The sequence below is a fragment of the Lepidochelys kempii genome, chromosome 20, assembly GCF_965140265.1.
Source record: "Lepidochelys kempii isolate rLepKem1 chromosome 20, rLepKem1.hap2, whole genome shotgun sequence".
NCBI lineage: Eukaryota > Metazoa > Chordata > Testudines > Cheloniidae > Lepidochelys > Lepidochelys kempii.
Genome location: NC_133275.1, coordinates 20,721,430 through 20,734,738, shown reverse-complemented (window position 1 = coordinate 20,734,738; position 13,309 = coordinate 20,721,430). Strand labels below are relative to the sequence as shown.

The 13,309-nt window shown below is 51.6% G+C and overlaps 1 protein-coding gene across 7 annotated transcripts in view; it reads left to right on the top strand.

Moving 5' to 3' along the window:
- Positions 1 to 3,119: 3,119 nt before the first annotated feature.
- Positions 3,120 to 13,309, top strand: part of MAP2K7 (mitogen-activated protein kinase kinase 7) — a 60,869-nt gene continuing 50,679 nt past the window's right edge. For 4 of the 7 annotated variants that reach the window (XM_073319085.1, XM_073319081.1, XM_073319082.1 and 1 more), the window contains exon 1: positions 3,121 to 3,317. In XM_073319085.1, coding sequence (XP_073175186.1) covers positions 3,194 to 3,317 — 124 coding nt within the window. In that variant the 5' untranslated portion in view covers positions 3,121 to 3,193. Of the gene's footprint in view, positions 3,318 to 13,309 lie in introns of all 7 variants that reach the window. The other 3 variants (XR_012155757.1, XM_073319080.1, XM_073319086.1) reach the window with 2 other exon arrangements.

Genomic DNA, 13,309 nt, shown 5'->3' with positions numbered 1-13,309 from the left:
AAGGACAATGATTTGGATTGATATATATGCGTATGACTTAATTAACTTTAGGAAAAATAAATAATTTTAGGAAAAAGTGCAGGTGCAGCCACCAGCAAGAGTTGGTGGCCACACTCTGAGGCCACCAAAAATTGGTTGTGAGAACCCCTGTTTTAGTGCATTTTTGGAGCTCTCCTCTGAGTGAGGCGAGCAGCCCAGGGGCCCAGGCCCAAATCCTGCACCAGGATCCTGTCCCACAAAACTTGTGCAGGTTCGGGGCTTGAGGGATGCACGGTCAGATTTTCAAGCGCCCTTGAACACTGGCGTTTTGAGCTCATTTGAAAAGATGGCTGTCACGTGCCGCAATGGGAGCTGCTGGGCACTGAGCAGGGTGGGGTGGGGACAGACAGGGCCCCCCATTCTGGGCAGGGAGAATCTGGGCTCTCTGTTTTGGGGGGTGAGCCATAGGGCGGAATCTGGGTCCTAATGGGTGGGGAGTAGGCTCCAGGGGAGAATGTGGCCCCTATGCAGGGGGTGAGCCCCACAAGGGGGGTGGGGAAAAATCCATTTGGGTGAAGGAGCAGTGAAATCTGGCCCCGAGTTCTTCTGAAAATCTGGCTTTTGATGTGACAACCAGCCCCAGCTAGAACTTTTTGTGGCTCCTTTGGGGGAGATGCCACGTTTTTAACTAGCCCAATCAGACGCCACCGGGCCCACACCCGGGTGCACTGGAAGCCTCAGGCAGCCAGGTGGGCTGTCACGCCCAGAGCAGATGCCCCATTCCTATCCTGCTGGGACTTCTGGATCCACTTCTTCCCCCCTCTGCAATCACGTCCATCTCTCTGTCGGATAAAAGCACCATAGCACGCCCCAGGGGTGAGCACATCCCCAGTCTGGTGCCCCAGCCCCTCTTAGCCTGGTCTGCTCCAGCCCGGCCCTGGCTTTGGGGCCCTGAGCCACAACCTGTCCCGCTATTGTGCAAGGCTGTGAGGTGCACTGTGGCTCTCTCTCCATTCTGCTGGCGGGACATGAGGTTTATTTGGAGCCCAGCTCCCCGCCTCAGAGGAGCTGGGTGGCCCCTGAATGGGGGGGATTTCACAGGGTTTCCCCAGGAGTCAGCAGACTGGGGATGGGGAGTCCCCAGGACTCCCAGGCCAGAAGGGTTTAAGGGGGAGGCACAACTGCTAGACTAGGGAGTGTTGGGGGAGAGGCAGGTTTCCCACGCTGGGGGAGGAGGGAGAGTCGGGGGGAGGGTCTCTAGTGGGGGGGGTGGTAGCAGGGTGAGAGGCTGGGTGAGGAGGAAGGTGGTGGGGAGTGGCAGAGGGACTGGAAGGGTCCCCAGGCAAGAGTGGGGGGAGGAGGAAGATGGGGGGAGTGCAGTGGAAGGGGCTGGGTCCCTAGGCTGAGGGGGGAGGGGGAGGGGCAGGGTCCCCGGGGAGGGGGAGGGGCCCTAGGCTGAGAGAGGAGGGGGAGGGGCAGGGTCCCCGGGGAGGAGGAGGGTCCCTAGGCTGAGAGAGGAGGGGGAGGGGCAGGGTCCCCGGGGAGGGGGAGGGGCCCTAGGCTGAGGGGGGAGGGGGAGGGTCTGGGTCCCCCGGGAGGGTCCCTAGGCTGAGAGAGGACGGGGAGGGGCAGGGTCCCCGGGGAGGAGGAGGGTCCCTAGGCTAAGGGGGGAGGGGGAGGGGCAGGGTCCCCGGGGAGGGGGAGGGGCCCTAGGCTGAGGGGGGAGGGGCAGGGGCAGGGTCCCCGGGGAGGGGGAGGGGCCCTAGGCTGAGAGAGGAGGGGGAGGGGCAGGGTCCCCGGGGAGGGGGAGGGGCCCTAGGCTGAGGGGGGAGGGGGAGGGGCAGGGTCCCCGGGGAGGGGGAGGGTCCCTAGGCTGAGAGAGGAGGGGGAGAGGCAGCGTCCCTGGGGAGGGGGAGGGTCCCTAGGCTGAGGGGGGAGGGGGAGGGGCAGGGTCCCCGGGGAGGGGGAGGGGGAGGGGGAGGGGCCCTAGGCTGAGGGGGGAGGGGGAGGGGCAGAGTCCCTGGGGAGGGGGAGGGTCCCTAGGCTGAGAGAGGAGGGGGAGGGGCAGGGTCCCCGGGGAGGGGCCCTAGGCTGAGGGGGGAGGGGGAGGGGCAGGGTCCCCGGGGAGGGGGAGGGGCCCTAGGCTGAGGGGGGAGGGGGAGGGGCCCTAGGCTGAGAGAGGAGGGGGAGGGGCAGGGTCCCCGGGGAGGGGGAGGGGGAGGGGCAGGGTCCCCGGGGAGGGGGAGGGGCCCTAGGCTGAGGGGGGAGGGGGAGGGGCAGGGTCCCCGGGGAGGGGGAGGGGCCCTAGGCTGAGGGGGGAGGGGGAGGGGCCCTAGGGTGAGGGGGGAGGGGCAGGGGCAGGGTCCCCGGGGAGGGGGAGGGGCCCTAGGCTGAGAGAGGAGGGGGAGGGGCAGGGTCCCCGGGGAGGGGGAGGGGGAGGGGCAGGGTCCCCGGGGAGGGGGAGGGGCCCTAGGCTGAGGGGGGAGGGGGAGGGGCAGGGTCCCCGGGGAGGGGGAGGGGCCCTAGGCTGAGGGGGGAGGGGGAGGGGCAGGGTCCCCGGGGAGGGGGAGGGGGAGGGGGAGGGGCAGGGTCCCCGGGGAGGGGGAGGGGCCCTAGGCTGAGAGAGGAGGGGGAGGGGCAGGGTCCCCGGGGAGGGGGAGGGGGAGGGGCAGGGTCCCCGGGGAGGGGGAGGGGCCCTAGGCTGAGGGGGGAGGGGGAGGGGCAGGGTCCCCGGGGAGGGGGAGGGGCCCTAGGCTGAGGGGGGAGGGGGAGGGGCAGGGTCCCCGGGGAGGGGGAGGTCTCTGAATCCCGTAGGAGAGTTTCTCTAAAACCCAGGCCCTGAAGCCTCCAACAAGCTGGCTCGGGGCGCATGCGCATTAAGAGTTGTCCGACACAGGATGAGCAGGCTGAAATACCCACGAACAACCACAAGAGGGCACCAGAATCGCACGCACAGCGGTCCCTTTTCAGTCCGAGGAGCTCATCTCAACCGGCAGGGGGCGCGGTCGGAGAGCTCGGCACGGACGCATGCGTACAAATGCCCCTCGTCGGTAGTGGGTGTGTGGCGCGATTACGGCGGCGCAACTGGTTCAATCCCGCGCCTGCGCAGCGTGGCTCGCCAGGAGCTACGGCGGCTCGGCGGGCTCATGGGGCGCCTGCGCAGCGTGGTGTTTGTGTATTCTGGCTGCGAGGCGGCGCTGGCTCCGGGGGGAAGATGGCGGCGTCCTCGCTGGAGCAGAAACTGTCCCGCCTGGAGGCCAAGCTGAAGCAGGAGAATCGGGAGGCCCGGCGGAAGATCGACCTGAACCTGGAGATCAGCCCAGCCCGGGCCCGGCCCAGTAAGGGGGGGGGCCGCGAGAGGAGGGGCCCCGGGGGTGACAGGGGCCCCGGGGCGGGGCCTGGGGGGACGAGCTTGGCAGGGGAAGGGTCTGAGCTCTGGGGGTCTTGGAGTGGGAGGGGCCCCGGCATGGCAGGAGCGCGAGGGGAGGGGTCTGAGCTCTGGGGGTGGGGGGGTCCCCGTGGGAGGGGGTGCTTGAAGACTGGGGCCCTGGAGGGGAGGAGGGGCCTAAGGGGGTTTGGGCAGGGAGGGGCGGGACTTGGGGAGTGAGGGGAAGGGGATTGAGGCCTGTGAGTAAAGGCTGTGAGGGGCCTCTGGGATGATAGGTGGGGTGGGGGTGAGAGAGGAGCCATTGGCCACAGGGATCTGTGCGGGGAAAGAGGGCGAGGTGGGCCTCTGGGGGGAGGAGTTGGGGGGTTGGAGAAGGGGGATAGGGAGGGCCCTGAGTGGGGAGGGAGACAGGAATCTGAGGCAGGTGGGCTTGCAGTTGGGGCGGGGGGGGGGGAGGGAGGGACTGTTCTGGGGGAAAGAAGGGATCCAGGCTGAAGAGGTTGGTTTTTGGAGTTGGCCCAGCGCAGTGGGCCATGATGGAGGGGAGAAGGGTGTGCGACCAGCAGAGGGGACTCTGCCACTCTTTGTGACAGTTTTGTTTGTGATGGGAGGAGGAGAATAGATGGGACTGGGATCATAATGGTGTTGGGGGGATGAGGGGTGGAAGGATGATTGGGAGTCTCTCCATATTCTGGGAGAAGAGGGAATGGGGAAGTGAATAAGGATCTCCCCAAGGGACATGGGGACAGTACAGCAGGGATTGCTGCTTGCTGTATATGTGGGAGAGGGATGTTCAGGTAGAGATGATAAGAACCGGGGTTGCCCCTTACCACCAGGCCTATATGAGGAGGAGAAGGGAGAGACCATTGGCTATGCAGAGTGAGGGAGGAGAGAGTGAGCTGATCAGGTTGCCTGGTATGTAACACTCCATTTGTTTGGAGACAGGATGAGGGCTTCCCCATAGGTGACCTGTCAATATTAATGGTGAAAGTGCTTTTGGGGTGGTCATCTACTGAGGCCTTAGGAGAGGGTACATGTGCAAGACTCTAAATTGGTGGATGTGGGAATAAGGTAGATGATATTTTTAATGTTCTGAGCATGCAGTGATTTGGGTGGAAATGCCAGTCTCTTCTTATCCTGTCAACTGGCACCTCAGCCAGGCTTGGAGCATGTGGCGAACATGTGTGTGTGCACATGTGCAAACTGACTTGTAGCACACTTGAGGCTACCAAAAAGCAAATGTCAGTCAGTTGCATAATTGTGCGAGATAGTTAGATGTGGAAAGGTTTGTGTGTCCTTTCTGCCTTGGGTTCAGGCTAGTCAGTCAGAGAGGAAGAACAGTGCTTTTACTTCTGAAGCTTTGTGTGGCTGAATGAGGGTAGGAAACATGTTCTAATCGTGAGTAAGGCGGTGGGACTAGGACTTGGGAGACCTGAGTTCAGTTACTGCCTTAGGCACAGACCTTGAGTCACTTAATCTAGCCAGTGCCTCAGTATCCCATCTGTAATATGTGGATAATACCACCCTATTTGACAGGGCTTCCATGAGGGTAAAGTTCCTTAATGAGTGTGAGCAGCTCAGATATTATTGTGATGTGGGCTTTTTAAATTATTAGAAAGAGGATTGTGTAATTAAATGATGGTTACATGATCATGTAATTATATGCTCACAACAAGCCTTGGGAGTGCTAGATTCTCCTGCTGGCCCAGTTACCTATCAGGCAATAATTTCTGGAGAGCGATTACAAGGTGATGAGTTTTCAAAAGCTACTCATCAAGCAGGCTCTTAGTAGCTGTTTCGCTTCTTTTCCTCCACGGCACAGAATTGGTGTCTCATCTCCCCAATTAGTTGTGTAGTTACCACCTTGAGACTGTGCTGTGGCTGGGTGCTTGTCCTGAGTGTGCTTTGTTTTAAGCCAAAAGATGAATAAATTAACTGTAAGCTGATTGATACCAGCCTCAGAAAATCATCTTAGGAATTTACTGTCTAGTAACCCAATCTACTTGCTTAGCTTTACCATGGTGATGATGAAAAATAAACTCTCTACTTGCCAAGGACAAGTAGAATTTTCAAAGGCTGATCTGTATGCACTAAATATGGACTGTGTTTGAGGGAGAGATTTTAATGCTTTCTCTTCGTGACTGTGAGGCAGAGAAAGGTGGTGAGCATCCTGGATTCCTGTTGCAACTGAAGACACTTGTTACTTTAGAGACTAACCAATTTATTTGAGCATAAGCTTTTGTGAGCTACAGCTCACTTCATCGGATGCATCCGTTGAAGTGAGCTGTAGCTCACGGAAGCTTATGCTCAAATAAATTGGTTAGTCTCTGAGGTGCCACAAGTACTCCTTTTCTTTTTGCGAATACAGACTAACACGGCTGTTACTCTGAAACTTGTTACTTTGGAACAGCAGGCTCTCTGTCAGCAGTCAGCATAGGTTGGAGTGTAGATGGCTCTAGTGTCAGGAGGACGATGATTCCGTGTTGTGGCGGAAACTTATTTTTGTTCCATGTTGGAACACAAACAGGCTTTCCAACATCTTTATGAATGTGAAATTGCTGATATTGGGTCAAAAGTTGAGGTTTTCTATTCAGGGAGATTTTTGGGCCCAGGTAGGTGGAGGGGCAGGGGAGAAGCATGGGGGTGTCTCATGTTATATAGCCTGGTGGTTAGGGCACTGGGCTGGAATGTGGGAGACCCATGTTCTAATTCCTGCTCTACCTGATACAGAGCAGAGTTCTTCATCCCAGATCATTCTAAATCAGGCAGAGTGAGGACTTGAACTTGGGTTTTCCGGGCTGGTGCTCTAGCCATCAGGCTATAGAGGGAGAGGGTTTCTGTCTTTCAAGTCCTGGACAAAAAAACCTTCCAGGTGATTGTCAAAACCAGTACATCTCCGCAAAATGTTTGAGCTTTGATGAAAGTTCATTTGGTCAAAAATGATTCCATCCAACTCGAGTTGAACCAGGGCCAGTTCAGCTCTTGTATAAAAGATCCATGCTGTGGTGAGGTGATAAATGAGATGATATCTAAGATGAACACCTAATGGAGGCACTGATGTCTAGACGCTTAGACCTAGGTTCCAACAGTTGAGGACTCCTGGGTTCTAAACCTGGTTTATTGTGTTACGCTGGGCAAGTCATTTCTCCATACTTCAGTTACCCCAGCTGTAAAATGAGGATGAAAATAATCCTTTTTGTCAAGACTTCTGACATCTATAGAAGCCAGAATGCTCAGTAGAAAGTACTGCTCATTTTTTGAAAGACCACAGTTAAGGGGTGGGCTCGTGAGTCTGTAAGGACTTGAAGGGCATAGGTACCAAGAAGAGGAATTATTTAGGATGCTTCAACTGGGCATATCTTGGCGGAATAGGCTGAATGTTAAGGGAAGACTTCCTGCCTGTGAGATCTACTAGCCCAGTGGCTCGCAACCTTTCCAGACTACTGGACTCCTTTCAGGAGTCTGATTTGTCTTGTGTACCCCCAAGTTTCACCACACTTAAAAACTACTTGCTTACAAAATCACACACAAAAATACAAAAGTAGCACAGCACGCTATTACTGACAAATTGACTTTCTCATTTCTACAATATAATTGTAACATAAATCAATTGGAATATAAATATTGTACTTACAGTTCAGTGTATAGTGTACGTAGTGCAGTATAAACAAGTCATTGTATGAAATTTTAGTTTGTCCTGACTTTGCTAGTGCTTTTTATGTAGCCTGTTGTAAGCCTAGGCAAATATCTTGATGAGCAGGGAGAGGGATAGCTCAGTAGTTTGAGCATTGGCCTGCTAAACCCAGGGTTGTGACTTCAATCCTCGAGGGGGCCATTTAGGGATCTGGGGCAAAAATTGGGGATTGGTGCTGCTTTGACCAGGGGGTTGGACTAGATGACCTTCTGAGGTCCCTTCCAACCCTGGTATTCTATGATTCTACCCCCTGGAAGATGTCTGCATACCCTCAGGGCTACACGGAACCCTCGTTGAGAACCAGTGTACTAGCCTGTGCAATGGTCTCACCCAGGAAAGATGGTAGAAGTCCCCTGGACATTTACACTAGGTTGGACAGAGCCTTGGAGAATGTACTGTAGGAAGCAATCTTGCATTTGGGCCCCAGTGAGTATAGATGAGAAGCATCCCATTGGGGCTTTTAATTTGCTTGGAGAAAGGACCAAATCCTTTAGTGAAATCTGTGCTTGTTTTAGCTGCTCACTTCCTCCTTGCTCCCACCATTCTGTTGCCCCGCCCAAAAACAACGCACCAACTGCCTCCTCAGAGATCTCTGGCCTTGCTGCCCAGGCCGCCTACCTTCCTTTAATTCATCTGTTGGGCTGGAAGAGCAGGAAGGCTTTGCTGTGTCCTGCCTTTTTGAAGCTCATTGGCATGTTGCTTCTCTGGTATTGAAAATCAGTAACAGGGGTGGGCAGGCTGGTGCTGGCCAGTTGGTGCTTGTCTCAACTCTCTTGGCTTGTTATGTGAGGGAGCTGGAAATGCCAAGATAGGGAATCACAGTTGTGCTTATTCGAGAAGCTTAGCAAAGGGGGTTTTCTTGGAAATGTCTAAAGGGCTCTCAGGAAGCCCACTTAACACAGGCAATGGGTGCATCCATTTCTGGGCACTGTTGATTTGCCACTATTGATTCACAGTTCAAGACGGGTTCATTCATATCCTGGGAATTCTAGAACCCTGCCAGAATTCTAATCTGCCCACTGAAGGGTTAGTATCCAGAACGATTTTCTGGATTGGTTCTGGATGACAGCCATGCTAGTGCATTGAGCTGGTACAATAATGAGGGAGAGTCTGAAGGAATAAAGAGAACTGATTAGGCTTCTAATTCAGTTTTGTAAAAACAGCACAGTGTTTGGCTTAAAATTGCAGTGGGGACTCTCATGTCTAAACATGGAGTGTCTGCAACCCACGGCTGAGAATCTGCGAGTGACACAGACTGTAGTTGTCTTTTCATTGCCCAGGTTGAGTTAAATACAAAAACAATCAGTATAAATAGTGACAAGTAAATTGGACTTTAAAAATCATCTCACTTGTTATAAGCTCTGGTAGCATTAGTGACAAAGAAAGAAACTAGATTATTACCCTAAAAACTGTCATTTGGTTATTATTTATATTCCAGTGGTACCTACATGCCCTAATCCAGAAGGGGGCCTCATTGTGTTGGTTTCTGTTCATACACATAGTGAGGGACAGTCACTGCCCTGAAGAGTTTATCATCTAAACAGCAAAGGGTGGGAGGTGAAACAGAAACATGTAAAGGGTAAGTGACAGGTCCAAGATTACCACGCAGGTCAGTGGCAGAGCCAGGAATAGAACCTAGGTCTCCCAAGTGCTAGTCCGTCTGCTGTCCACTGCACCACACTGCCTGGCTGGACCATGCTGCCTAGAGAACACCCTGATGTGGTATCTGAGGGTAAAATACAGTAAACAACAACAACCACCAAGGTTCAGATGGGCTTTGTCTATACACTAAACTCTTCTACTGCAAACAGTCTTTAGAAACACTTGTCAGTACTGGTCTAGAAGTATTTTCGGTGATTATAACAAAAAAGATACGAAATCTGCTATTAAGTGTTGTTGTGGTTTAGTTTTAAATAAAAGAAAACGGATATTTTTCTCCCTTTGGATGGTAAGTATCTCTCTGTATGCAAGCCCAACAACACACCTAAGAACGAAAAGTGAAACCAACTACAAACAAAAGTGAAACTGACCAGTCTGAAGTTCAGTTTAGTGCCAAATTGCAGAGGCACAAGTCTTGGAAAGCAAAAATAGCCTTTAATGATCTCAGGTGTTTGTCAGGAAGCCAGAATGACTGGATGACTCTTGTCCTGCTGTTGTCCCTTTAAATCTGAACAAATGACAGTCCTCTTTTGTAATGAACACATTGCCTGTGGTATCTTACAACCTGACCCATCAAAAGAAGGGCAAGAAAAGTTATTAGGGGTATAAACAGCTTCTGTATGGGAGAGATTAAAAAAGACTGGGGACTGTTCAGCTTATAAAAGAGATAAGTAAAGAGGGATCTGATAGAGGACTGGTGCGGAGAAAGTGACCAAGGAAGTGTTATTTACCCTTTCACATAACACAAGAACCAGGGGTCTCCCAATGAAATTAATAGGCAGCAGGCTTAAAACAAACATAAGGAAGTATTTCTTCACACAACGTACAGTCAGACTGTGAAACTCATTTCCAGGGGCTGTTTTGAAGGCCAAAAGTATAACTGGGGTCAAAAAAGAGTTCCGTAAGTTCATGGAGGATAGGTCCATGAATGGCTATTAGCCAAGATGGTCAGGGACAAAACCCCACGCTTTGGGTGTCCCTAAGCCTCTGACTCTTAGAAACTGGGACAGAATGACAGGGGTGGATCACTCAGTAATTACCCTGTTCTGTTCATTACCTCTGAAGGATTTTGCACCAGCCGTTTAGTTGGATTGCTCCTGCTTTGAGCAGGGGATTGGACTAGATGAGCTCCTGAGGTCTCTTCCAACCCTAATATTCTATGATTGTCAGAAGACAGGATACTGGGTTAGATGGACCACTGGTCTGACCCAGTATGGCTATTCTTATGTTCTTAAAAAGATTCATAGATATTAAGGTCAGAAGGGATAATTATGATCATCTAGTCTGACCTCCTGCACAACGCAGGCCATAGAATCTCACCCACCCACTCCTGCGATAAACCTCTCACCTATGTCTGAGCTATTGAAGTCCTCAAATCATAGTTTAAAGACTTCAAGGAGCAGAGAATCCTCCAGCAAGTGACCCGTGCCCCATGCTACAGAGGAAGGCGAAAAACCTCCAGGGCCTCTTCCAATCTGCCCTGGAGGAAAATTCCTTCCTGACCCCAAATATGGCGATCAGCTGAACCCTGAGCATATGGGCAATATTCACCAGCCAGATACCCAGGAAAGAATTCTCTGTAGTAAATCAGATCCCACCCCATCTAACATCCCCTCACAGGCCATTAGGCCTATTTACCATGAATATTTAAAGATTAATTAATTTCCAAAATCATGTTATCCTGTCATACCGTCTTCTCCATAAATTTAAACTCTTACGCCTGTATGGAGTCCCTTGAATGGATCAGTGCCTTAAAGATGGAAAAATTTCCAACTCCCTAAGGAGTCCAGTGGAGGATTGTTCCTTGTGGTATTTCACTCATTTTCGTTTTAAATGTCCCAAGTTTGGGGCTTCTGCTGCTTTCCTCAGGACCCTTCTGCAATCTAATAGCTCTTCTTGTTGTGAAGTTGTCTCCCCATCAATCAAGCTAAATCTTCTGTTTCACCTCCTGGCTTCTATGTACCACTTGAATTCCTCCTCCCCTCTGGCAGGCAAACCCTCTTTCCCCCTTCATTGTCTTGTAACCAGGCTACACAATTGAGTCCTCTGATAGGGGTCTTGGGTTTTTTTTTCACCTTTCTCTGCTGTACAGAGTGTGGATTGTCTGCTGGGATCATCTGGGCATGTCTTACCTCATTTCCTGGTGGCACCTTGGTCTTGCCTGTTCTCTGCCTATGGTACACAACCTGAGGACTGAAATGCTTTAGTCTAACCCAAGGTATCAAGTTCATTACAGGAAGTAACTGGTTGGAATTTAATGGCCTGTGATAGGCAAAGAGATCAGACTAGAGGATCGAATTGGTCTTTTCTGGCCTTAAACTCTGTGAAAGTAGGGTCCAGGGAATAACAACCTAAGGGAATCTGTCCGCTCCAGTTAGAAGGCTTCGGGATCCTGATGTTGTCCACAGCAATCACTGAGATTCCATGCTGTGAAACCAGGATTGAGAGATGTTTCGAACATCGGCATTGCCTTCTGGTGACTCGTGCAGGCTGTGCACAAATAGCTTCTGGCAGAAATGCTGCAGCTGTTTCACCCTGTACCATATCCAAATTGAATGGGATCAGTTTAAAGTCAGAAGAGACTTTTCCCCTTCTCAGCCAGTCCTGCTGTCGGATATTACAAGTACAAGGACCATGTGAGCACCGAACTAGATGTGGGAAAATCAGCTGGGTTCTTTCTGCCACCAGGTCTTGCCGCCTATAATAAATAGATAGCGTTCAAAGAGAATCCAGCTTTTGCTCCATAGCTCTGCAGAGTTAGTGGGGTTGACGGTTTCTTGGGGCAGTAGAAAGAGTATCTTAGATCAAGACTACATGTCTTTCTACACAAAGGTGCACAAGCTTATTTGCAAGAGGCAGAGTCAGTGCAGAAATCACAGGGTGGAATTCTCTGGCCTGCGTTAGGTAGGAGGTCAGGCTTGATGATCTCAATGGTCCCTTGTGGTCTTATGAATCTGTGACTCAGAGGAACATCCTATATCTACTATGGCATCAACACACACAGTGCTTTAGGGACCAGCCCCAAGGATCTTCTGACAGATGTGGCACAGCAAAGGACTGTCTGGGGGAGCCGGTGGTAAGAGTGAGGTGAACCTTATGGTGACTGTAGAGGGGCTCTTGGTACACAGTTGCCCCATTGACCCTAGCCGCACCTTAATATTCGGGCTAAACGAATCGGAGAGAGTTGTGAACAGCTCGTATGTGACTGTTGGAATGTCTGCCTCCCCTCAGAGCAGTGTTGCGTGGGATAGTTTGCACAATGCTGATCAGTCTTATGAGAGACTCCCCCAGAGGTGACTGGGCTTTTTGGTTGCTCTGTTTGTGTTGTCTTTCTTCTAGCCTTGAGCTCTTGAAGAAGTGATGGATTTAACTGCATGCACTGTGGTGAGGGACAGAATAGGAGGCTAGTTGCTATAGCTGCGGCTGGTATGTCTTTCCAGAGCCAGCCTGTTGGGCAGCTAAGCTTTGATGCCGGTGGAGCATGGTCTGTGCTTGAAGGTGAACAAAAGTAACTTGCTGGGCCTAATCCTGCAGCCTTCACTCGGGTGGGTAATCCCATTGAAGACAGCAGGTCTGCACACTTCAGTAAAGGGAGGCTTATAGGATCAAGCTCAGATCTTAACGGAAGGATGTGTAGATTGCTGCATTTTAACTGAATCCAGTGTCGAAGGACTTATTAAACCACCCAGTGCTGAGTTCGGATTTCTATTTCTCCTTCCTCAGCTGAGATCTTTCTTAAAGCCGCAGGGCCTGAATTCTGTGACCAGTTTGCAGGTGGTGGGTGGAGCACACTAGAGACCCACCCCTCCCATGTAACTTCACAATCTAAAACAGATTCGCCACTGGGATATTCCCTTCTGCTGTTGGGTTAAATTGAGTAAACGAGAGAGAAATGTGCTCTGGTGTAGAAACCAGAAAAGAAAAACCAATTCAGCCCAGTGAATTTCTTGGGTGATTTAGTTTTTTTTCATTTTTTTTATAGACAGCATTTTTCCTGTGCAGTATTTTTCTGAACCTAACATCAGTGAGGAAGATATTTTGAAACATCAGGCTCAGATTGCTTTCTGTAAAGGAAAAATGGAGCTATTTTAAAGGGAAGCTGTGAGGACATTAAGAGTCTTATTAGGTCTGTTAAGAAACCAGTGGAGAATTAGCTGTCAAGAAGCATACAGGGGAAAGGAGAATGGGTTGAAAGGGGTGTGGGCCTCGTGGTGGAATCAGGGGATATTGAAGAGATGGGAGTGAACTGTTAGTGGGTTTTGGTTTATTAGATTCTAGGAACTGTGGGGAGGTGGATCTGTTGATGTGGTTCTGTATGAAGCTGGCCAGCTCATCTTACTTTCTTTGTCGCCAGTGCTGAATTCGGGTTGAGGGTTGTTTGGGAGTATAGGATTGGAAGGGTCCTCCTGGTTTGAGAAGTCCAGTCTCCTACTGTCGCAAGCAACCCCAGCGTATCATCCTGTTCATAAATTCATCAAGCTGCATCTTAAAACGAATGAGGTAGTTAGCTCTCTCTACTACTCTTGGAAGACTGTTCCAAGCTGTTCTTATTCTGTCATAAATGTGAAAGCTACTGATCAGTGCTGCAA